Below are 26994 nucleotides of genomic sequence, written 5' to 3' on the forward strand. Positions count from 1 at the left end.
ATTTTTCTTTTGAGCCATAGTGATCGTTTCATAAAATTTGTCTGAGTGCTGTGTTGTGGTGCATGTTGTGCCTCGCTGTGTGGTATCACGTTGCAAAAGTGTGTATTGTTGTCTCACATTTGGGCATACCCTGGTGTGGTACAGTGTATTGTACTGTTTTGTTTTGAACTTGTGGTGCGTTGTATTGTCTTGGCGCCTCGGTGGTTTTTGGTGCTTTTCAGCGCTGTTGCAAGCAAGGTATTTATGTCTTTTTAGTCAGTTTGATCCCGTTCCATTCCGTTTTGATCAGTTTCTGAAGAGTTGTGGTGTTCTCCTCGAGGCTTTGAAGCGGAGCGCTGTGGTTGGGTTGGTATTACCCGGCTCCTCCGTGTGTTTGTGTTTTTTCCTTTCATGCTGAGTCAGCCTGTGGTAGGAGGCAGCAGTAACGACAGTAAACAGGCAGGCACTGGGAAGACAGGATGGGAGAAAGAGAGGGAGAGAAAGAGAGAGCAGGGGAGAGGCTAAGCAAGTGGGGGCTCTTAACAATTTTTTTTTTCTTCCAACTCTTCCAGTTTTCACATCTGGTTCTCTCTCACTGTAAAAAAGCCACTATAAGGCTGCTATCAGGCAGGCTGTAACCTCTGCAATGCTCGATAAAAATTCAGCTTCAATATTGCTTTTCAAAGACACGCTAAAGGCAGAAATGACAATATCCGCAGATAGATCACATCGGCCTGTGGACATTGCTTTTATGTGGGTCCTTTATTCTGTTTTGCTCTCATATCCCCTCCCTCTGTCTCTTCAACCCGCCGGTCACCACTTTCCACCACCCTCTTCCTTTTTCGCAGCTAAAATGTGCCTCTTTTGATGCCCAAATAGCACCAGCTGACAATTCACTGTACTGAAAGATTGTCTGTGTTCACCGCACGGGCCAAGTAAGCTCTCAACATTGAAATGAGCGATTGAAATCATTTATAAATGGAGAGCTTATGCCCTCAAGAGAAAGCAATCTTTCAGGCAGCGCCGACAAGCCAAAACCACACAATGCTGTGTCTGTATTTTATAGCTGCTCAAGGAGGCTTTTTGCATATTTTCCTAATTATTTTTTTTTTCTACAGTACGGCTTTCAATTGATTCTTTATCTGAAAACACTGTAAGGGTCTGTGTTTTCTCCCAGGCTGGTTCCCCCATCCGTATCTCCTCATCTCTCCCTCCTTCTGCTGCCTGTCATCACTCCCTCCCTCTTAACTCCATCCCACCATGAATGTGACTGTGAATGTTTTTCGATACGCTGTCAAGTGTTGTGGCTTTGCAAGCGGAATTTCTCCCAGCAGCTAGGATGGTGTGGAGCCATATGGTATGATATTATTTGCTGTGTTATTCTCTGATTTGGCCATGCAAACGCTTGGGTCGAGAAATGTCAGGGTGTGGCGTGGCATCCAATCACATTGCATTGAATTATGTCAGTTTATTTCTCCTTTCAAATATTGCTCAACCTCCTTTTCTCTCTCCAACCCCTATATTTTCCTCTCATCTTTCTCTTCATCCCCCAACTCCATCCCATCAGTGGTTAAAGTCTGTTCCACTGAGGCGAACCACAATAGATTCCAGTGAATTCAGACTCCACATCTTTCTCAGTGTAGATCTTCAGAGCAGCCCCATACAGAGCGGTTAAACCCAACCGATGTTGTTCAAGGAACATACCGTTCATATTTTGACTTCTCCTTAAAATACGACCGAGCCTATCTGTCGTTTGCATAATCGTGTAGAGACTTGCTTTGGTAGTGGAGAAGTCAAGTCCAACTTGCCCCAGTTCACTCCCATTTATGTTCAAAAAATGTGAAAAAAAAAATGCTCTGTGAAACTTGAAAGTTGCCATGCATAGCTTGCTCCGTCTGTGAACTCTTGCTGAAATTACACATGACACAGTGTTATCCTGATACAATCAAATAGGTCTTCAAATTACACCGGAGGGATTAGTGACTTGATGAAAGAGTTTGTAAAGCTCAACTCTGTGAGAGGCTGGCCGTGTAACCTCATTGGTCCATGGAGGTCCAACAGATTGGATGTATCCTGTGCAAAGTAGTCGCCACTGAACCTCCTCAGCCCTCAGTATATTATTTCTGCGGCAGTGGCCAAGTTTTAGGGTTATATTCGCATATTTGTTATGACGGGAAGCAAACTCTCTGAACCCGTCGCATTTCAAAACACAGATTTCATTCATACCGATGTTTGCTTTCTTTTAACAGTCCTTCACAATAAATGTTAGATCGGAGTCAAATGTCTTCATCCAGTGTCGCAGTCTAAACAAAGCGAAGGACGTGTCTTACGACCCTGCTCAGGGACACCGTGTCCTCCGGCATAAAAAACAACCCCATAGGTTATTTGAACAGTAGCTCATTCTGATCTATAGTTATGTTTTAAAGTTAAGTGACCTCTAGTGGTCCTGTAGTGAAATAACAACACCGTGGTGCAGTATGAATGGAGCAACAAAGTCCGCTGAGGAAGTCGGTGGAGTGGCAGATTGGTCAACCAACATGCTTTTCACTCCGTTGCCATCCAAATCCATGCTAGAGCAGTGATCACTGATATTAAAATAAGTCTGCTAATATTAGGTAGCTAACGTTTGGCAACCTAAACCGTGACCTTTTACTAACTTTAACCAACCTCCAACCTCAAGATGATGCTCCTGTGGGTCGAATGCGCTCCTAATTTGGGAAACGCTCCCTTTGGTCGTATTAAAGGGTTGAAACAAACAAATCAATGTGGTCGTATGGATTGGAGGACTTGTTGTGCTCAGGTGTGACAGGGACACAGAGCTTTTAAAAGTAACATAAATTGACATTTTGAGTAAGCAGCAGAAAGTGTGACTCAGCTATATCGTCTTTTAGCCGCTCCTTAACCACAGACACACTGACGTACACACACACACATTCACACACACACTTGCTCTTATGTCAGGCCCTCCTTGCACTTCCTGGATAATCAACAGTGGGCAGTTTTTCAACAGAAAAAAAGGATCCTCCATAATGTCAGAGGGAGGGAGCGTGAATGAATGAGAGAAGGAGAGAGGAGAAATATCTGCCATGACTCCCTCTAACAGCAGGATTTAGCAGCTACCTCTGCCAGGCGCCAGGAGTTTTTTTTCTGTGTTCAGTAGTTTGAAGATCCTGTGCACACTAGGGATTGTACAACTGTTATGAAACTGATGTTTGACTTCTGGTTTGAGCTTTTGGTTTGGATTGTCCCTTAGAAATTATTCACGCTGGGATGAAAAAGCCACTGAAACACAGTTAGGAAAGACCAAGGGATGCTGCAAATTTTCCACTGAAACTAGTAGTTATATTCTTTTAGGCAAGTTGGCAGCTCCTTTAACTGTTTAACGGAAAATTGTCTGTCATTTTACAGTCTGAACGGCAATTGATACATGATTTTATGTGAAAAGACACTTAATTCCTCTATACCTATGTACTATCAGGCTCCATAACAGTTTACAGTGGGCCTAGAGAAACCATTTGAAGCGAAAATGAAAATGTGAACATTCCTGGAGTAATGGGTTTAGTCATCACAGGTTTAAATTAAGCTACAAATCTTCACACCCGACCTTAGATGTGATTTTTTTTTATTCCTACAGCTCATTTCATGCAGAAAGAGAGAGCTACTGTAAACATTAATTCAGTACAGAATCTGTACTGGCTTTAAACTTTGTTAACAAAATTTAAAATTCTTCTGCAGTCCTATTTTTGATCAAACCACTACCTGGTTTATTCCTTCAGTCATGAAGCAGTTACAGTGTCTCCCCGTCCATCTACTTAAGCAGAAAAGCATTAGACCCTTATTTTGTTATTATTTTTAAATTTATTTATTTATTTATTTATTTTTTACATTTAGCATGACGTGGCCAAGCTTCCCAGGATCAGGGAGGACATCTAACAAGTATCACACTAATCTGGTTGCTGCAATAGTGATATCCCATAAACAAAGTTGTCAGTGTGTTTAGAAAAGGCTCCACCTCGGCCTGTATATCTTCCGTTCTGTCTACGTGATGACAGAGTGTTATGAGACTGTATATATTACATACAGCTCTAAGATGTGGAACATTCATCACCTGACTGCATAACCCCGAGCCTGGAGGTGTGCGGGAAATTAGAAAGGCTGATGACAACTTATTGCACCTTGCTTGTTAAAGAGAGTCTAAATGAGAAATCTCTGACTTTTACTACATACTTACCTGTCATGTGCAATATAATGTATAAGACTATACCCACGTCTTTAAAATGACTTTAGTATACCTACCTTGTCCACTTAGTTTTATACATAAATTTAAGAAAATGACAAGGTAGTCACCTTAATAAACTGAGGAAATGAGTCTTAGCCTCCAGAGCAGCTCCCTTGTGAAATACTAACAAAATGCTGCTGCTGTTTGACAGCCGACAGAACATCTATTGCTTTAAACAGTCAGAGAACACATTATGAAATCATTCACCCCTGTCAAGCCTCAGGGCATGCGTCCAAATAGTAAAACCTCACTACACCATGCAGCGTTGACCCTACAATATTCATATAGACACACACAGTACAAGAATAACTTCTATCCTCGTCTCTACTGTATAAACAGTCAATGCATTGCACCGCCTGCTCCTGTGTGTGCATTAATATCACTCCATAGTGTTAATGCACATATAAAGTCCAACCTGCAGATTTGGCTGTTTATTTTACTTTGGGCAATTGTGAAAAGTAACATATTATACAGCTGCAGGACAGTTTACTAGATGTGTAAGATATTAAACAAAAGAAGTAAAAACAATAAAAAAGAAAGGCAGACAGAGTGCAAAAATGCCATTGGGCCTTGCTAAGGACTATACATCATCAGCTTCACTAACCCATTCCCCGTGGGGTGGGATGTGTAGATAAATGTCCAGCTGAAGGCTTTGCACTCCTACTAAATCACGGAAGTGGCTCTATCTCTGTAATTCAAACTATGTAAATACTGCAGGCCTGTTACTCAACTGCCGTGCATTTGCTGCATTGCATCATCCATGTCCTGTACTAATGCATAGCCTCCATATGTTATACTAATAACGCAACCTCCGGAGCGTATTTTGACAAATGAGACCCTTTAAATTGCTGCAGAAGGTAATTCAAACCTAACACTTTGACATAAACCAAGCGCTATAATTTAGACACCATAGAATAAGCTAGGAAATGACTCTGAACTGTTATCCCTGCATGGCTAATGGCTCCAGCGAAATTTACTGCACTGTTGCTATAAGATGAAATACTTGGCTCACCAAAAAGGAAACTTCTCAGAAATTAAGAACAGCCTCAGTTTGCGACTGGCAAATCCGCAGTTGGTTTTGAATGGACGCGATGACCATAAATTTGTATCATCATATAGCTCAACCCAAATACATATAGCTGATGTAGAACATATTTGCAGTTCTGCATTGGATAACCCATATAATTGCACTAGAAAACACACCAGTGATGTTTTTATAGTGCTGTGATGGCCCGACCGCAGTGCTCAGTGCTTTGGTTGCACAAGATGCTAAACAAAAGTAACACAGGCTACATAATTCCTCTTCTTTCCAGTTTATTCCTTGCCAGGTCTCTGGTTTATTATATTAATAAATACAGCACCTACTGAAACAGAGACGCTCATAGAAGAGGATTTTTTGGGCTCTAGTACACCTGGTGGGACATCCCTTCCTCTCTCCCCCTCCTTACTAGCATTTAATCTCACCCCTGCTTGCTGTAACTACAAAGCCTCTTTTTTTTTTGGATAGAGGAGTCCAAGAAGGACAGATGTTCAAATGCGTACCAACGTGATGACTCCAACAGATCCATCAGAAACTCCATCCAAACGCGGCTGTGAATGAGTGACCTTTGTTTCCTGCCATGTTTCTCTCTCTCTCTCTCTCTCTGCATGTTTCTTCACTCAGTGGTCCACTCTGAAGAAACATATCACAGATGTTTGAGCAGCAAAGAGCGTAGTGCTTTATCAGAAAGATTTTCACCACCAAGAAAAAAGTCACAGGATATCCCCCAATGTTAAACAAAACTAATGTTGCATGAAAACACATTTAGCTCCAGGAAGTGATGACGCTGCTACAACAAATCAAAATAACATTTTGCTGGTGCATGTGTCTCTGATTTAAAGAACTGGGATTTATAAATTTGTGTAAAACTGGCAAAGTTTCTCTGGCTGCTACAAAAGATGCTTTTCAAGCAGTGGGCAGTGTGTAGAGTTTGATTTAACAGATATGGAAGGACAGGAGGGCATTATTTATTCACCATCCATTCATTCTGATTTGCCTCCTTTAATGCAAAACATGGATGGATGTACAGTAGGAGATGTATCTCTCAGATGTACAGATGTATCTCTCTAAGACAGGGAGGATTTGCCTTTGGCTCAAGTTTGCTGATGTCTGGTTTCTCACATGGGAGCCTGGGAATTCGAGTCTGGGCCGTGATATGTGCGAGCACTATTCCAGCCCTTGTAAATCTCAAAATCTGCTCTGTTTGGACATGTAGAAGATGGACAGAGTTACAGATACATACATTTAAGTCAGGTCAGGATTCCCTTTAGATGTTGAGTTCCCACTATGGCAGAATTCGTGACCTAGAACCTCCGAGTCTCCAAAGTATTTCCTGCCTCCACCCCTGTTCCTGCCTTAAATGTCCCATCACTGAAGAGCAGTGATCACATTTCCTGAGTGCAACGTCTACATCTGTGTCTGTGTGTGTGTAAGTAATTACAGAGTCTTACAGTTGGTGATGATTTATGGTGTCATGCCTTTCATGATATCTGTAGCATCGACAGCGGTGAAGTGTGTGTCTCCATGTGTATGCGCTGAATGTGTGTGCATAGACCGCAGCATCTGCAGGAGACTAGGACACACATGCTGGCTACACACACACACCCAAACTGCTGCCTTTTTCTCATACACTTCTCATCTGCAAAATTAAAGACCAGACATTTTATATCAGAAAATAAACATTGTTGGGTTATATGATATGATATCAGTATCCATGTCTCTAAACATCCTTACATGCAACACACTTCCACTCATCTGCAACCATTTTGCAAACTGCTTCCAAAACAATCATCCATAGGAGGAGACCACCTACACAGCGTTCAACAGAGCAAAGCCAGTGTTATATAATAAGTGTTATTATAGCAGATGCAACCACCTATGATATCCTACTGAAAAACCTCATGACTCCAATTTTGCTGATTGTCATATTTCTAGAAGAAGTGAAGGTTGCATGTGAGACAGGTTTGATAACCTTGGGGCCCAGAACCCATTCAAAAAGCATTTAAAATTTTCAAAAAAAAAGCTGCCTTGTTGAATTCATAAAGTTTTGATCCAAGAGCAGTGCTCCCAAAGGTAGAATTCAGAGCCAAAAACGTATGATATGATTTCTGACACCATCCACAAAGGTCCCTTTTACCTCTGGGACGGAAGTTTTGACACTGACAAATCTGTCCCAACATTGCCTGAGTGATATAGCACTGTTTCATACATTAGACTCTTCAAAGAGACTGGCAGGCTGTCAGAGGAGGGAAAAACTAACATTTAGGGGGAGAGAGAGAGAGAGAGAGAGGGAGAGAGAGAAAACAGTCCACAGTCCACAGACTTGATATATCGTTACATGTTATGCTGTCACTCCATCTTGAAAATGTTAAATGCTGCACACAACCCACACAACATCTTGAAAAAGTATAAAGATGCACACTAATTATATTCCCAGCACTCCCTGGGTTTTTTGCACTCAGCTTTCCCATGTTTCAGTCCTAACTAAAACCCCGCATTGAAGTTCCATTGCACATTGCTCATTGCTTTTCCATGTTCTTTTCTGCATGATGCTATTCTGTGTCTCCGCCGTCTGACAATGTGAATAGCTCACAATGCATACGTGCACATCTGCAGATGTTTATTGTCCTATCTGCACACCTGAGTTGCATACATTTGCACATCTGCTTCAGATTTATAAATCCGTCAATGAAAATGCATCTTACTTCTTTATTTATGTGTTGCTCATAAATATTTGGTGGTTGCAGTATAAGTACATGTTGTATTATCTTATTATCTACATTACATTCCAGTCACTTCTGCTTGCTCCTTTCAGAGTTGAAGTAAAATCCCATCAGACCTTCCCGGCCACTGTGATGAACTTGATGAATGCTTACCTTTCTCTTTCTCTCTCACGGTGTCTCTCTGCAGAGCTGAAGAACATCCCAGCTGACCTGCCATCAGACATAGTGAAGATGGACTTGTCCAGCAACGGCATCCAGCATCTCAGGGCCAAACAGTTCCTGTTAGCCAAAGATCTCAAATTGCTCAACCTCAGCAGCAACAGCCTCAGCCGCATAGACACAGGTAACCACCCGCCCACACGGACATAAAGGCCAATAGGCTTATGAGCACAACAGCAAGCACTCATACAGCCTCTGGAGCTTGCACACACACATGTGAGAATACACACAGCTTAACACATGCTATATATGTAGATATAAACTCATCATCTTTGAACGATGAGTGTACATAGATCATCCAATGATACACATGCACTAACAGCTACTGTTTAAAGCAAACTGCAGTCCCAATTCTAACAAGGTATTTTCTCTCATATTTGATGCTTTACATAAAATAAGGTATTAAAAAAAAAAAAAAAACTACAACAACACAATTTTCTCAAACCAAGTGTCATTTTCTTGATCCTAGTAGGCTGATCTGTCTTATTCTGTCCTGTTTTCGATATATTTATACTCCTGAAGCAAGTGAAACTGCTTTGGAAACAAGCAGGATTATCTCATCCCACCTTTTTTCCACTTGTTTTAAGAAATGCAAGATGTTAACACTGAATATGAGTTTCCATGACTTGTTCAGATGGTGATTATTTGCAGTGTTCAGTGTTAAAAGTCCACTCAGGTCTTTGGTCGGTGGTATAAATGATGTATGTGGAGCAGGAGTCCAGGGAACTGGAGGTCATCTGATTAATGTTCCTGCAAATGTGGATGTAGAAGATAACCTCTGGCAGTTACTAGAATTCATCACGAATCTGTGTCAGAGAGGGACGGCGTCTACATTTAAAAACTCACTCAGAGGGAGAGCAGTCATCGAGGATAATAAGCTGTGAAAGATATGGCGCAAGATCGGCAAATCCTGGAGTGGTCATTTGATTGGAAAAACACAGAACATGCGGGGACGCAGAAAATTTGAGGCTTATGAGCTGATGTGTTGCCATGACAGAAGCAGTTGTTTTTAACATCCCACGCGCTGCCTACACATAAAAAATACTAATCTCCATGACAGCATTATCAAAACATGATGACACCACTATGTCTGGACAGTATTACCACAATACACAACCAACAATAACATGATGCACTAATTAGGTGAGCCTGGGTCAGGACTCAGGATTGATAAAGGGGCCTCACACTGTGATTTGTGGACTGGAAAATAAGAGGTTGACACTCTCCAGCCAAGCAGCAAGGCATAAAGTCATAATTTTCTACCAAATTCTTCACTGTAAAATCTCAACCTCACTGAGGCTTTACATACCTTCAGTGAAGATTAAAAAATATGTTTTTGTTTTTTTTTTATCTGTGAGTTTTCAATCAGCAGCAATTTTTGATTTGTTGCTTTGCCAGAGTGCAAAAACCAATAAATGACGAAATGTATGTGGAAAGGAAAATAAATAAATAAATGGAAGCAAGAAGCAGAAATTGATAGCCTATAAATCAGATGTTAATATGTAGAGTATTTTTCTTTCCTCAAATTTGGTACACATAAACCTTGAGGAACTATTAGGTTGTTGTGTTGTTAAAGCCAAGCTGCTATGTCGCATTTATTTCCTATAAAACTTGCTCTACAAACTATATGCTGCACTAATTAGCTCCACTAATTAGAGAGAACCCTCTAGGCATTCTTCACACACACACACACACACATACACACACAAATCATATATGAGTACAGTGTATTTTCTTTTGATCTCGCTATCCTTCCTCTCATCTCGCTCCCTTCCTTCTCTCTCCCTCATAGTAGCGAGACATTGTCAAAAAAAAAACTGCCGACTCATTATTCCCTCCAGCCTAATGATGTCTGGGCCGGGCTGCCAATGTGGCCAGGCCCAGGAGGGAAGTCCTGTACAAAGGCTTACCATTCACTCATTACCCTGCAACACATGTAAACAATCTACTGTACAAGTCAGCCCAGTGCGCTTGGAGCCGAAAAACAAATATAATGTAATTCTGAACCCTTGTGAAAGCTATATCGTAACATATGGTCTTAATCATGATCCTGTCTTTCTAATCATGTTCACATTCAGGGCAATGAAACCATTTAGAGTGGTTTTCCAGGATGTTTATTTATTCTGGACACTCTGAGGACAAACAACAGAATAAAGGAAAATGAATTAATAAAAATAAATAGTCTCTGGCAGACCTGGACCTCAGTAGTAATAGATGCAGTAGTATTTGCAAATGTCTTTTATGGTTGGTTTTGCCCTTTCTAGGCGCCAGATGGATGTGGCGTAGCGTGCACAACAACACAATGAATATCAGGAGGTTTAGTGAACAACCACAGGAACGTATATTTTAATCTCAGTTTCATTTTTCTGTGACTGATAACTTGACCTTTTCTGGAATATGTATTTGCACCACGTGGTACACCCCACCCCCAAATCACTGAGCTGCTGCCTGGTGTATGACTACATGCCATATAATAGATTTAAACAAATGAGGGAAGGAAGAAAGGACGGAAATAAGAAGGGAAGGGAGGAAAGAAAGAAGAAAAGAGGGCAAACAATCCCAAAAATTAGTCATTTTCAAGTGCAGAAAGATATTTTCCCACTTAACTCCAAGTACACTCTACCCATCCAGATAGTTTATGTGAGATTTCCAGTCTGCCGTGACCTTCCCTGTGCCGTGGCAGCCAAATACAATGGACTGACTTACTTACCATGGACAAACTTAACAGCAACAGCTCTTTCCAAAAACAATGTCCCATGACAATGACATAATCCACGGCTCTCAGGGGCAAAGGGTTTCAGGGGGAACTATTTCCTGCTGAAGAACATCAGCAAAATGTATCTTTCCACCCACTGCAAGTGCAAATTAGGGGCAAACAAATACAGTCATCTGCTGAGTTTGTCACATGTACATTTTTACCATTCAAAAAAAAAAAAAAAAAAAAAATACCCATGCAGCCCCTTTATATTAGAGTGAAAGGAGGCAGGGAGGGATGTGGCAGACCTGGAGTGTGCTACTGTTAACCCTCCTGTCGTGTTCGCGGTCAAATCTGACCGGAGGACAAGTTTTCTCTCCGAAAAATGCAGTTAATTTCATCTGTTTGTCTTGAGGTTCCATGACTTTGTTCACACATGGCATCTGAACACATAAAATAAATTTGGAGAATTTTTATTAATTTTTGAATGTTTTATTTAACTTGGAAACACCCATTGTGTTCCCGGTCACAAATGACCGGTCATTATAAATGAATGGGTAAGACTACAATTAGTGTATAAAACAGAGTTAAACACATTCCCACACTCCTTTCCCACACCCCAACATGCAGGTGTCTTTGAGCAGACACAGATGTGTGTGAACACACACACACACACACACACACACACACACACACACACACACACCTTATACCCCTTTCTGGCTTCCATGGCAACCCCCACGGGAAAGTATCTCTCACACTTCTTTCCCACACCCCAACATGTAGGTGTCTTTGAGCAGGCACACACACACACACACACACACACACACACACACACACACACACCTTATACCCCTTTTTGGCTTCCATGGCAACCCCCACGGGAAAGTATCTCTCAGACTTCTTTCCCACACCCCAACATGTAGGTGTCTTTGAGCAGGCACACACACACACACACACACACACACACACACACACACGCACACACACCTTATACCCCTTTCTGGCTTCCATGGCAACCCCCACGGGAAAGTATCTCTCACACTTCTTTCCCACACCCCAACATGTAGGTGTCTTTGAGCAGGCACACACACACAGACATATACACACAGACACAGACACACACACACACACACACACACACACACACGGACACAGACACACACAGACACTCACAACTTTGCCCCTTTTTGGCTTCTATGGCAACCCCCACGGGAACCTACCACAGGAACTGCCAACACCTGTCAGGTGGCGCTATAGGATAAATACTGTGAGGCTCTGGATGACATCTTTGACCTAACAGTGACCAGCAGGGGAGGAGCCAGTACAGGCTTTACAGGAGGCAGAGGCTTTACAGGAGGCAGAGGCTTTACAGGTCACCTTCCATGTGAAAACGTCATGAGGATGACTAGCTAAATCATAGTGGTCAATGCTGACGGGAAGACAAAAGATGCTATTTTTTTGCCACTATTTAGAAAATTGAAATGTTTTCAAAACAGTGTCCTTGGAAAACATTGAAATGAAGTACTCTGTGATAAATACTACAATATGTTTCATCTGAGTATTTGTTATAGTCAAAATAATATCTATATAATGTTTTTTTCCCTAAAAAACGAATGGTATGATCTCAGGTAAATTAGGCCTACAGCACATACATAGCAAATAGAAGTTCAAAACTTGTCATTTTCACAAGAGCAGAAGTTGATAAAAAGATCTAACACAACATTAGGTGATAATATGTATCATAGTGGATTTATAATCAAATACAATGTTACCGGTCACATGTGACCGGGAACCCCATGAGTGTTAGCCCAAAATGAACAGAATAGGAGGGTTAAGTAGGACAGTATCCTTTTGGTATTTTGGGTGAGCTGTTCCTCTACATGTAACATATTTGCTTGAAATCTTGTCCTAACAATTGCAATCACAATATTATTCCCACAGAACAGGCTGAGATTTGGTAAATTCCTCGTAGTGACTTAGAAAATCCCATTAAAGCAGAGCACACCGGCCCGCCTGTGGTCTCAATGACTTGCAAAGCAGGCCAGCCAAAGCCGATTTGGGACTGTCAGTCTCATGAGCCAAGAGATAAGAGAGACTTGTCGAGAAAAAAGGGAAGAGAGGGAGAGGGAGGGGAGATAGCAGCATCCCTCATCTCTCAATTACACTCTTTTTTCCTTTTTCCGCTCTATCTATCTCATCCTTGGGGTTGGAAGTGAGGAATAACATTTATGCGATTGTAATACACTTGTTAAAAAGGAAAAAAAAAAAGTAACTGTAATTGGTTAGTGATTGAAAACACACACCAGAGTGTCTGGCCCGAGTGTCCACTTTTCGTTTCCTTTCATGTCTTTATATCTCAGCACTTGCTTCATTCCCACCATATCTCTTATATCTCGCCATGTCAGTGTTTTCCACACACTCTCTTCCTCCTCCTCCTCCTCCTCCTCCTCCACCTCTCGTCTTCCACCCCTTCTCTCTTCCGCTCTAAAGATCAAAGCTAAGCCCGAGGCAAGTGGACAGCGTGAAACAGTCTCCACTCTCCCATTACTCACACTACACACACACACACATATACACACCCACACAGAGTGCTAAAGACGTCTGCAACTTATTAGGCACGTCAACAATCACCTTTTTATCGGAGGTTAGTGTTTGGGACCTGGTGATCCTAAACGCCCAGCTCTCAGCCACTGCAGATTTATGTTCGAAGTCGAGCTTGTACAGTAGATTGGAGAAAATAAGTTGGGATCATCACGGATAATAATCCAGATTTTCCTTCCCTGTCACTCAGAATTGTGATAGAGATGTGATAAGATTGAGTTTGGGTGTAAATCTGTTCTGTCATCATTTTGCAATACCTAGAACAACTATGAATGTCTTTGCCAACTCAACAATTTTTTTCTATCAGTCTTTAGACAAGAATTGTTGAGCCAATCCAGATTTTCTTCTTCTGATAACAGTCTTGATTTCCTTTTTGGTTAACGGCTGCTTCGCTTTGCAAAAAGTTGATTGTGCTAACAAAATCCATCTAATGGTCCAGGAATAAAGGGATTACACATTACTGCTGTCAAATGAAAATCTAATAAATCGTTCTTTTTCATGTGAAGGATTACAAGCTTAATAGCCTCAAAAATATTCCTTTTTTGTTATCACATTTTAGAGATCACACAGGGAAGATGAATTCCTCCTTGTGAACTTCCAGGAAAATAACAATCTCTTCTTGACTTCACATGTTACATTCAGTCACTAACATTTGCATTATATCTTATTTATTGTCCAGGCAGGTGCTCTTACCCAGCATGCACTACAGTTTTAGAAAGAATGCAGCATTTTCAACATATAGTTTCAGATGCCACCACATATTCTGCATCAGTAGAAGGGTTACATGTTGTGTTTCAAGGTATCATACATGTGACCACAGTTTGTGCAGAAAATGGCACACTGTTTTTAAGTGTTTACACTGTTAAAGATCAAGTGTATAACCTACAGATATGAGTTATTCTATGAGAACTTTTAATCACCTTTTTCTCTGTTTCTTTCTTCCAGCTGCGTTTGCAGGTCTGCTGTACCTGCGGGAGCTCGACCTGTCGAACAACAGCCTCCATTACTTCCAGTATGGCGTGCTGGAGGACCTCTACTTCTTACGGAAGCTCTCGCTGGGCGACAACCCCTGGATCTGCGACTACAACATCCACTACCTGATCTACTGGCTCAAGCACCACCCCGGCGTCTTCTACACTGGTCTGATCTGCTCCGAGCCCCAGGAGTTCAGGGGCTGGCCCGTCGAGGAGTACGTCAAGACCTACAACGGGGAATGTCCCAAGGATAAACAAACGGGACAGATGGATATGGGACAGGGGGTACAGGGAGGGTCAGACAATGAGGCACAGGAAGTGGTGGGGGACACAGGTGTAGATACGGGTGGCCGTCTGCCCAGACCCCTGAAAGAAAAGAAGCCCAACAGGTTTGAGATCATCAGGTTGAGTTAAAACGGACGTGGATCAGCGGACTGGTACAATCTTCATGGATGGAACTTCAGAAGTCACACGCGAGGTGAAAGGATGTTAAGTTGAACTGGAGGCCTGTTGACAAATGGATTAGCTGACAAGTTTATTAAAGGTAGACTCAGTGATTGGATATCGACAATTGAAAAAACACACATTTGTACTACATTCACAAGCTCCTTAAAAATTTTCATGTTAATGATCTAGTTCTTCAGAGGAAAGATGTTATTTTTTGTAATCCACTTTTTATGTCTTGGCTGGATCACGGCGTCATTCATCTTTTCCTAAAAGATCCCTGTCAAGATTCATCTCCAGTTTGCCTGGGTTTTAATGCCATATTGCTCAGTCTACCTTTACAAACAACAGAAGTGATTTTGGAGATGAGAAGTATTTTTTGTTTGTTTTTTTTTTCATTCTTGCAGAACATTCCCAATTCAGTCTGTATCAGATCAAATAACCCTTAGTTTCCCTCAGATCCCTCACTTTGTATTTTCCCATGCAATGAACTGCAGGTGCTTTTCTTCTGTTACATTAACTTTGACTCTGACTCTGAATTCAGGATATACAAATAGTTTTTGGCCTTTTTTAATTATTTAGTGTATGTGTTGCCAACCCATTTTCTGGAAATAAAATTGGGTGCATTTTTTTCTGAAAGCTTGTTTAAGTTTTAATGATTATGATGGACAAACTGTGGATGGAGGGCAGATATACATTCACTAACCTGACTTAGTTATTCACCATGAAATACTGAGTGGTTTTAGTAGAGTTCTCCAACATTTTGGGCAAAATATCCTTTTTTCTGACTTACACAGACTGAGACAAGATGTTGAAAACCATTTTCACCTCTTTCTGTCAAGTGGTTCAAGGTTCAAGTATTGAACTACGATAGGCTGTAACCTATTGAGCCTGAATCTAAACTTGAATAAAACCAGGTTAATTCATATCCTGCTGCCAATAGAGCGCTTTAGTGATGACAAGGTTTTTTAGGGCCAATCCTGAAGTTTTCTTAAGCCATGTTTTCCCTCTGCAAATTTGCAATGGATTTTTGCCACAAAAAAAATTAAAGACGGTGAGCTCTGTCACAAAAAAAATCCCTATTTGCACCCTGGGTGTTCAACACAATGATCTCCACCAACAAATACACTTTTTCTTTGAACCACTCATGCAATGAATGCAGGCAGAAAGCCAATGTTAGGCTCAAAATACAACATTTAGTAGCAGCTCTTCTCTTTCATGTAGCTCGCTGTCTCTGCTATAACCGACCATGGTGGACATGGCATGGAGTGTAACAGTGGAGAAGTTTGAAGATAAGCACCATTGAACACGAAATACAACTACAAAGCAAAGCGCACTGAGGGGCAGAGCAAAAACGTGAGTTAATGTTGTTTGACGTAATGACATAATTATTCTGACAGCTGTTGTCTGTCCACTTATTTTTGTAAGCCAAATTACATCTTAAAATTTTGCGTTTCAGTTGCCAACAAGTGTAATATACTGTATGTCGTATACTCTATTAGGGCTTATTTTAATCACAGACCTTAATGTCTGCATGAATCAAAAATCCTATGGGGAAAAAAAAAATAAGCATTGGAAATCTGCCCAAGGAAACCATGGCCCAAAAATGCTAACTAACTTCAGATTTTTCAGACTACAGGCTGTAACAATCTATGAAGCTGAGAAACAACAGCTGTTGCAATTATATGCACTTTCCCTGCAATTAATTAGGAAACTCAACAAATACACTGGGCAAATGCTCAGCCACAGTTAAGATGATACATTCTTCAGTATAGTCTCTTATTGTAAATGCGTCAGTGTTCCTGCAAGGCTCCAACTGGATGTCCCAACACAATGAAATAAATTAACGTTTCAACATGAGTGTGAGGTTTCAGCTAGAGTGGAGCCAGTTGCGTTCTTGTTCTGGTTGAGGTGTGTAAATTAGCTCTGCCCTCTTGGAATTGGGGATAAAATTCATTCTATTAACCATAATTATACTCTATGTTAACTGTCAATTGCTTTAGCTTGGCTGTACTGTTTACAAGAGGTGGATTTATTTGGCATAGCTCAGCCTTCTCGGGGATTAGTCCTGTTTCCTGCCTACATGGTTGAATGTAAACTCAGTTAATTGTTTCTTAGCGCAGTCCCAGATGTAGGAGAGGATATTCTTCATGAAGCAATGGTTTGTCATGCGGGTTCACGTAAGGACTGAAACACCAAACCTGGGCAAAAAACTAGGAACACCTGCTCTCCCAGTGAAAACACATACATCATAAAAAATATGACTGGATATAGCAGTGAAGTCATAAATCATTGAAGTTTTAAGTTATCATGGTGCTCACTGCCTGAGCCAGTAGGCATTTGACCTACAGCTGAAGTGTGCAGTTGAGTTGCAACACACTTCCCCCTAGTGTTCACAACAGAGTAGTGCACAGAATAAGGGACTGCATGATTGGTGGCAAGTGGGGCAACCTTCACAGCCTATTGCTCTGTAATTTAACATGCAGACACTATCAGATGACCATCATCAGGAAATATAAACCAAGGTTATTTTCCTTGTATTTGGCATATTTTAGCATTCTGAGATATACAGAAATAACTGAGAAACTCAAAGCTGGCATTACTGTTTGCCATTTGTTAACCAGGAAAGTCATTCATTTTTACCAGCCATTAGATTCTGCTTCAAATAGGAAGACAAACCATTTTGTTTTTTCTCATGTTAAGGAAAACACATAAACCACAACACACAAAAACACATAACCTGTGTAATAATAAGAATAAAGTTATCTTATATTTTGGGTTATGATGGCTAAAAGAGTTGTACTGAACTCCTGAGGCATTTCCAAGATCTATTCTTTGGAGAACTGAGTGGCATTCATCATTCTTTACCACATCACAACAAGGTGAGGGACCCTCCCTTTTGAAACTGCATGACCTGCCTGTAAGTGAAATCAACCACTCAGGACTAGAGGACGAAGTGGACCTCCAGTGTAGCCAGCCAATCACAGCAGTGGTGTATCCTGCTTTGGTATCAAGGATTCAAGCAGTCAGTGCTGAGTAGAACAGAAACACTGGAAAATAAAAAAAAAAATAAAAAAAATATTTCGGAAGCGCCAACATATCAAGGCTAAGTCATTATCACAGCGGCCTGGGATCAAATCCATCCTGGGCGCTTTGCTGCAGGTCATCCCTTCTCCCTATCCCCTGCCTGTCCTGTCTCTCTCTACTGCCATGATTGAATAAAGCAGAAACAGAAATGCAAAAAAAAGCCTACTAAAAAAAAACTTTGCAACAGGTAGTAATTGTGGGGAAGAATACATCCTCTTTAATTCACAGTGTTTTGGTTTGTAGAACGTGCTCACTGTCACAGCAGCAGCAGCTCAGGTGAGTACAGGCACCACAAGAAGCCATTTGGGTGTCATAATCTGACCCTTACATGCTATAGTGATGACTTTTGTTTTGGGAAGCTCTAAGACAGCACTTAATCAACATGAGACAAAAAAAAAAAAAAAAACTCTTCTAAATGAGATGGCAATCCCTGAATGTCTTGCAATGTAGGGATGGATCAGAAACATGGCTGATGAAGGCTCATGTTTTTGAGGTTGATAATGCAAAACCTCAAAGATGGATTAGTTTAATTAAAGAGTAACATTTGTTCTCACATACTTGTAGCACCGGCTGAGCAGGATTTGGTGCATCAAAACAATTAAGTTAGTGTCACATAAGATAACAAGTACAGTACATTGATTGTCAGCACTCTCCAGCGAGTTCCTAAACTTCCTGAATGACAGCGCCTCTTATGTGGCATCTAAGCAGGATATAAACCTTCAGCGGGGATGTTCAAAAGCTCATGCCAGTGATCATAAAAGGGACAACAAGAAATGAGCTTCAGTATCAGTTTGTGTGGCCTCACTGGCTACATTCCACATTCCTCAAATGTTCAGCGAGAGGAAAGATGCCTTTGCTCTTCTCCATCGCTCTCTCTTCAAGTGTTTTCTATGCATCTTCTTTTGTGTATTTCCCATACAACCATTCCTCTTCTTTCATGTTTAATGTGTCTGTTTTTGTATCCATCCATCATCAGCCACATCCATCATGCTTCTTGCATCAACAGCATGACTTCTTCTCTGGTGCAGTGTAGGCAGCAGCAGCCCCGTTAATCGGCCGAGAGTCGGTCCGGAGGAGGACATGTGGTGACCTGCTGCTCTCTTGCTCCCCCTGCTGGACGGTAAGGCCATTGCGAGACATCAGCTCCCTTGCCATCATCATGAAGGCGTCCTCTATATTCTGGCTCTCCTGGACAGAGAGAAAGAGAAAGTGTGAGAGAGAGAGACAGATGAGAATGCAGACACAGATGTTTTTTTTTCTGCTAAACTGACAAGAACTATGCAACTTGAACCAAACCTAGCATTTCTCCTGTGCCTACATGTGTTTGCAGTGTGTGTGTGTATCTTTATACCTTAGCAGAAGTTTCCAGAGCAGCTAGAATTCCTTTCTCCTTGGCCAGACGACAGGCCTCCTGAAAACGGACCTGGCGCTCCGACTCCTTGTCACATTTGTTACCTGGTGGGAAAGAAACAGCCAGAGAAACTTCAAATTACACTCATTACCCATATCTGGAGGGTTAATCATCGGTGTTGCATTATAATTGTAACTATCAATAGCTCCATCTGTGAATGTTATTTATAAATGCATCTCAGCACCCTGTAGTGAATAGTAAGAATGCTGACACATGCTGTCTCAACAGTAACATACAACAATTGAATGTGTAAACCATGTGTTTGTAGTCTTTTTATTCACTTGTTACTCTTAACCAGGAAGTCCAAGGCCAGTATCACCTCGGAAATACCACCCCACACTTGCTATTTTAACCCAAGGAAACATTAATAGCAGGAAAACTGCCTCTTCTCACAGAGGTACTCCAGTTGAAGCTGTAAGTCAAGTCATGGTGCCACTGTAAAATACTGCACCTTTGGAAACAGTACAGTGATCAAACCTGCGCCAGGAGGCCCCATTTCAAGTCAAGCAATTCAATTTAAATTGCCTTGAGGTGCCAGTATGCTGCATATGGTAGAGGGAATAAAAAAGCAGTCCTGGCCGTCAAGTGGCAATCAAACAGCTATTACTTCTAGAGCTTCCTTTTAGGATAGAAAATGACTCACCAAGTGCCAGAAAGCCTGCATTAGTAACCCCAATACATTTTCTTGTTCACCGAACTGACCGTGACTAAAGACTTTTTACAGATTATTCAGGTGTTTTGGTATATTTGGCAGACAAGCAATCCACCATACAACACTTTTCAATAAGATTTCAGCTTATAGAATTACTTAACACAGTTTACTCCCACATTCCACTTTTATATATGGGTTATAACCCCTATAGCCCCTATATAGTAGTTGATGTTAGTCGACAGAGAGGGAGTGGGAGTCATTAAGCTGAAATGTATCAAACAAAGTGCGGGCTTGTATGCTGAGATAAGGAGTGGCTTAGAGTAATTTAGAAAATGTCTTACGCAAGGTGCATATGTTTGAAGATTTCTTTATAAAAAGGATAACTGAATATATCATGGCCAAAAAATTCAGATGCAGCTTCTGCTTTTTAATCCTAGTAATTAAGACCAAGCTGAATGAAATTATAAAAAAAAAAAATTACAACAAAAAATTAGCACTTAGAGCTGTGGTGATCAAGCAGTTAAAGCAACTCCAATTGTGTCTCCCGTGCAGGCTCACATTTTGCTTGCAGCACTGTGTGTTTCTGGGTGGAGAAGTATACAAATGTACAGGTTTCTGCCACGAGGCATTAACCCACATGCCAATAGAGTCCATGAAAACATTTAAATGTCACATTCCTGCCTATTAACCTCAGACTCTTGAAATAGGGCACCATGGTTCAAATGATCCCCTCCTGCTTGCTCCAGGGACTTCACCATGCCTTGCTAAGATAGGATTCGTTCACAGGGCAACATGACTAACATCAGCTAATGCCCGTCACCTGAGAGAGGCACAGCTGTGCACGCTCTCCCTGATCCCCCTGTGCTCGGCTCTTACTAGTGGAGATAATCACACACACACTGAGTTTTAATGATGAGATTTAACCATTTTAAAGCAGCACCAGTGTCCACAGGAATATACACATCACTAAAAATGCACATGCACACACACACACACACACACACACATACACACACACACAGCCTTCACGCCCACACTCACCTATGAGAACCAGCACCACATTGGCTGCTCCGTAGTGCTCCACCTCCTGGATCCAGTGGGTCACCGAGTCAAAGGTCGCGCGTCTTGTGATATCGTAGGCAATCATGGCACCGTGAGCGCTGCGGTAGTAGCTCTGCGTGATCGTACGAAACCTCTCCTGGCCTGCTGTGTCCCACACCTGCATCTGTCATGCACACACACACACACACACACACAAGCAACAGTTGTAAGACATATATGTATACACTCAGACACCATGGAAAAGGGATGTAATGCAGGAAGGAGGAGAATTTGTTGAGTCACTCATTAAAACTTGATGAAGTAGCCAGCTTTGAGCAAGTAACTCTCAAACACACACACACACACACACACACACACGCTCAGGGGTAATAAATCATTTCAGATCATCTGCTCTCCCTCAGCAGAATAGTCCCTGAGCATCTGACAGCAGCTGACCATGTTAGCATGGCAACGGCTGCCATGGCAACCAATCTCTGACTCTGTCCCAGCCTAGCTTGTGGTGGCTAGGAGCTTGGAGGTCTGAAATGACACTATTTACTTCTCTGGATAGGCTGCACAGCCAGATCATTCATCAGTTCTTATGGTAAATTTTTACTGAAAGTTGTAAAGTTTAAGGTTTGTGAGCATAATTAGTGTCTAATGTCTGAAATGTTGGTACCTGCCCCTGCAAGCATAGATAGTCCCCAAGGATCAAATGCTGACAGTGCCCTCTTTTTTGTCTGTCTCCCTCTCTACTTGTCTGAATAAACACAAATAGCAAGCAAGGAAGAAGGAGTCTCTGGCAATCTCCACATTGTTATAAAAGCTTTTGCATATTTTCTTTTTTGGTGGTCTCATTTGGTGGACGAGAAGTGATGCAATGCAGAAACTTAATCTACAGAAAACCCGAGGAAAATGTGTAGTGTAAAAATACCTCAGCAATGACTTACTGTCATAAATCCCACGAAAAGCACTCTGTAATTATGTTTGCCATTAAGTTTTAAGATTAATTTAATAAAAAAATAATGAAATTTGGAAACATGTGGGGCCTATTTACTATTTAAGCAAATCTTTCCATCTGCCATAATTTATCAGCTATGCTTGCGGGTGGCCAAACAAAACATTAGCAGAATGGATTTACTCATGTTCCAGCCACAACTGAGACATCTAATCCTTCACATCATTTATAAAACCGCAAACTGATTGATATTTTCTTGTGCATGAAAACGGATTTGTTAACACAGATAAAACACTTAATCAAATGGAACAATCTGACGACTCTTCAGCTGGTCAGGGTGGATAAACCTGTCAGCTGACGCATGGCATGGAAACGCTGCCACAAACAGACTCTCTGGAATGAAAGTGATGGCCTTGTGGTCAGGTCTTTGTACTGCAAAAACTTTGTTCTACCTCTACTTGTTCTACTTGTATCTACTTTTTTTTGTTATAGCAGGCTCATCATTTCCATTTCTGAAGCCACTGAGTCATTCGGGTTACAATCTGTTAGTTAAGAGTCTGATTTCAAAATGACGTATCCACCATGCAAGACAAACGCCAGCTTTAATAAAGTTAAAGGCAAAGTTAAGTTAAACCGTATCATGTTCATTTTCAAAGTAAGAGTCCTCCACTGGCAAATCTGGAACACCCTCATGTACTGACAGGTAAACTTGAGGTGACAAATATTCTTTTCCATGGTAAATATGCAGCGTTTTGGAAGTGAACTATTAAATTAGTGACTGCATTATGACTGCACTGTTTGCTCACTGGGTCCGCACCTGTTGTACACCTGTCTGGCCATGAGGGGGCCTCCTGTCTGTGGTCCATTCATCCCTGTTCCAGCTGGGTTTTTGGAGAGCTTTTTTTCTTGCCTGCCATGAGGATTAAGTCACAGGGTGTCGTCCTGGTGTTTGTTGTAAACTTATGGGCCCCAAAAGCCCTTTGAGACTGTAAACAGTGATATTAAGCTTTAAATAAATGTGAACTCATGCATGCACTGCACCCAAACCATTCATTTCCTTTTCTGCAATGACAGTGCAGGAAAAAAAAAGAGTGACAGAAAAGATTCCGGGTTTATTTTTATCAGGACAAAAGCTGGGCCAACCTGAAGGACAGGTCCTGCATGTGAGCTGCTGGCCTGACTTGTTTTGAATTGGGGCTAACTGACACTGTGGCCGAAAGACACTTCACTGTAGCTTCATTTGGTTGTCAATCTAGACATTTCTTCAGATCCGACTCGCTACTTTTGTCTCTGGCAGAGGCCGTGGTGAGCAAACACTCACCTGCTGTATTTTACAATGTTATGGGGTTATTGTAGGTGATAAGATGGCACTTATCTAGGTGATCTAACCATTTGTGACAAGATGGTTTGTTGAAATTCTGAATGTGCTTGCCACTGTAGCTGGTTGTCCACAAAGTTGTAATCTGCTGAATATGAAGATTTGGCATTTAGAGATTGAGTGTCTCTCAAAATCCATGCTTAAAATGGATGAAATTCAGCTCACACACGTTAAAATACCACTTGTGCACCAGCATCCACACTCATGTGTCCACCAAGTCCAATCCAGTCACACAAAACCCCTTTACACACACACACACATGCAGTGAAACGTGACACACACTAACCTTAACTTTCTTCCCCTCGATATCCAGGGTCCGTACGGTGAAATCCACCCCGATGGTGTTCTGCTGCCTCTCTGAAAACACACCTGACTTGAAGTTCTGGACCACACACGTCTTCCCAACGTTTGAGTCTCCGATCAGGATGATCTTAAACAGGAAGTCAAAACAGTCGTCCTCTTCCAGTCCCAGGGTCTGCATGGTGGATGGACAGCACAGTAGAGTCTGTCTTCCCTCCTGCGGCCTTGTATGTCTGGTAATGTAAGGAGGGATTTCTCCTTTGGATGACTGGTAATGTTTGGCCTTCAAGTCAGGAAATGCTGAGCTACCTTTATACCTGGTTAAAAAAAAATCTGGTTCTAGAGCTAAAGATGGTTTACAGGAAGGTAAAAAAAAAAAAAAAAAAAAAAAAAAGGGATCCCGGGATGATAACTATTTTGAGAAATCTGTTTTTATAAAAGGATTCCCTATATCCAAGCTTGTTGTGGATAAAACACTAGGCCTATAATTGGGCTAAAATTTGTCCACATGACAGCCGGTAAAACTAATTTAGGATCATGAGAGAGTTTGTTGTTTTAAAATGTTAGCCACTTGAAAAAGAAAAATGCTTTTTACAGCTCTGAAAACAAGTGTCCAACACCTGCGAGTATAAACAGTTTTTACATTTTAAAGTTTCTTAGAAATGTAAGTAACAAGAGTTTCAGTGGATACAATGCTGACCTTATGTGCACTATTCACATTTAAAGCAGCAATATTGCAGTATTACAGCATTACAAGGCAAAAATTGATCAGATTTGCTTATTCTCCATGACTTGCACTTTGCAGGGTGTCAGTCTTGTGTCTGCCACCAGGCCGGCCTGTTTCTCTCTCTCTTTCTTTCAGGAGGACAAAACTGCCTCAGTTGTGCTGCTGTTGCTCCTTTCAGCTCCTTCTCAGGTGTTGACCCACTTGATCACCCACAGCAACAGAAATCATGAGCACCTTCCCATGGCTGTTTGTCCTCCAGCACAGAAAGCTTCACGTGGCAGGGCTGTCAAAGGGGGAAAAAAATCAAGTTCCTTTTTTCTTAAAAATGGATTATTAAAAAAAGCCAAAGAAGCCAAAGAATGTTGCTGGATGGTGAATGGATGGTGGACTTCTTTCCTCTCTGTCCTCTCTGTCCTCTCTGTCTCCTTGCTGAGTCTCATTCACCTGTCGCTTTCACACCTGCTGTCCTGTCTGATCTTTTTCCCGCGTTCTTGACTTTCTATTGTCTCTCGCTCTCTTTTTGCTTATCTTTCTCATTGGTTTTCCTGTTCTTGCTGACTTATACCTCTCTCTCACTCTCTCTCGCTCTCTCTCTCTCTCTCTCTCTCTCTCTCTCACTCTCTCTCTCCCCGCCCATGCTGAACCTGCTCCACAGCACCTGTGGAAACAATAGAATCCCGCCCTACCTGCTCAGGGAAGGTAGCCCCACCCCCTCATTGCCGGGGAATCCTGGGATATGAAGTCTCGTTGCATGGAGCAACAAAAACACATTCATAACAACTCATCAATCAATATGTGTATGCTTAAAGGAACTGAATTACCCCTCAGTTACTACATGATCAAACATCATGATGTTTACACTAACTCCGCAGCTTGAAAGTAATGTCATATTCTGTGGACTTAAAAAAGCCCACAATGAACAGTTAAAGTAATATATGTCCATTAATCAGGTGATGAACTCTGTTAAATATTTGTAACAACATATTGCATTCAAACATGAGGCTGTCAAGCAACCCACTTTACATATTTATGCAAAAACATTAAATTTGTTTTGTTAAAGGAGCCACTGTGCATGCAGATGATGGCCTAATCTTTCTGACTGATCTATCCATCCACCTTCATCCATCTATCCATCTATCTGTCTATCAGTGCATCTATCCATCCATCTATCTATCTATCTACTGGACTGATAGAGTAGTCGATAGCTATATTCTGGGGAAATTAATGTTTTGTTTCTTTTCAACTTGTGAATCATGTGTGTGAACTGACAATAATTGACAAAAAAAATCAGTTAAGTATCATCCAGTTTTCAAATGAAAATATTTTTTTCTTTTCTTTTTTTTTTTTTTTTTACCTCCATACGCCCAACACGTCTTTTTCATGCCAGTAAGTTGTGTTCATGTGATAAACTGCATCAGAAGTGTCTGGTCCCATTGAACCACAGCAGTGGGGTTGATCAATTCTTTGCCTTTCGAGCTGGAAAATCCGCATGCAAAAGATTTGCCGCCATCATGTGGACAAAACTTGTAATTACAGGGTGACTTTTTTTTTTTTTTTTTTTTTTTTTTTGTGTCATTGTAGAAACCCAGACAGGCAAAATTAGTGTATGAGGACCTTAATAATAAGCCAAATAAAGAAAATGCGGTATGATGAGCAGAATACTTCCCATTTTGAATGAAAATACAATTGAAATAATGTTTCTAAGTCACGTCAAACTTCAAAGTTGACATCATCACCTTAGTGGTAGAGACTTTGTGTAAAGAAAACTGACTATATATACTATATGCCCTCTTAGACATATTAGTACATACTAATATGTGTAGGTGGGTGTGCATGAGCACTATTATTACATACTTTAGGGTGTTCAGATATGAGGTGATGCCTTTTTTTTTATGAAGATCCGCCTACCTAATCCTAATGTTTTGAGTAATGTTCTTGTCCACACTGTTTGCTGGTGCTGCAGAAGTCACGCTGTGCTGCAGTTGTTCTTTGTTATGTGCGGGTCGGACAAATAGTAATAAATAAGATGGGACAGGGTTTATTACAGCATTATATTCTTTGGCACAAACAGGAAACTTAGAAATATCAGGCTGAAATTTGTGGTCAGGCGTTCCTTTAAATTGTACGTCTTGACGTGTCATCTTCTGATTGATGTAAAGCATGGACTGACCAACCGCTTTGCCGCATTAAATCAGGGAGAAAATCGTCCAGAAGGGCGCAGCTGGAACACTGAAACTGCTGCCTTTACTGTCCCTCGGATTAAAGAAAGCACTGTGGTTAAACTGAATTTCGATGGCTGCTGACTTATTTGAGAACAATTTGCGCCTTGGGAATTGGTGCTTTAATTAAGCAATTAACCAAACGAAGATATTTGATTTATTCTTTGTTTGAATCAGGAACTTTGCTGGGTCGCTCATGTAGGATGGGGTTTCTCTCCGACTGCGCTTGAACGAAACACGAAGCTCACATCCAGTGCGCCTCCGG

General features: G+C 41.3%; 2 protein-coding genes across 2 annotated transcripts in view; one reads left to right on the forward strand and one right to left on the reverse strand.

Annotated features, from left to right (window-relative positions):
• The window catches only part of lrrc17 (leucine rich repeat containing 17), a 30713-nt gene extending 15123 nt beyond the window's left edge, over positions 1-15590 (forward strand). Inside the window, exons 4-5 of the mRNA XM_030045384.1 lie at positions 8208-8363; positions 14484-15590. Coding sequence (XP_029901244.1) covers positions 8208-8363; positions 14484-14926 — 599 coding nt within the window. The 3' untranslated portion in view covers positions 14927-15590. The remainder of the gene's footprint in view (positions 1-8207; positions 8364-14483) is intronic.
• A 2651-nt stretch (positions 15591-18241) lies between these two features.
• On the reverse strand, positions 18242-24101 carry LOC115355423 (ras-related protein Rab-19-like). The gene is made up of 4 exons (XM_030046218.1): positions 23770-24101; positions 21148-21331; positions 19395-19498; positions 18242-19231 (listed from the first exon to the last, which is right to left on the reverse strand). The coding sequence occupies exons 1-4, from the start codon at positions 23962-23964 to the stop codon at positions 19043-19045; spliced, it is 672 nt and encodes a 223-aa protein (XP_029902078.1). The 5' UTR covers positions 23965-24101; the 3' UTR covers positions 18242-19042.
• Between the last annotated feature and the right edge of the window lie 2893 nt (positions 24102-26994).

The sequence above is a fragment of the Myripristis murdjan genome, chromosome 23 (assembly GCF_902150065.1).
Source record: "Myripristis murdjan chromosome 23, fMyrMur1.1, whole genome shotgun sequence".
NCBI classification, from domain to species: Eukaryota; Metazoa; Chordata; class Actinopteri; order Holocentriformes; family Holocentridae; genus Myripristis; species Myripristis murdjan.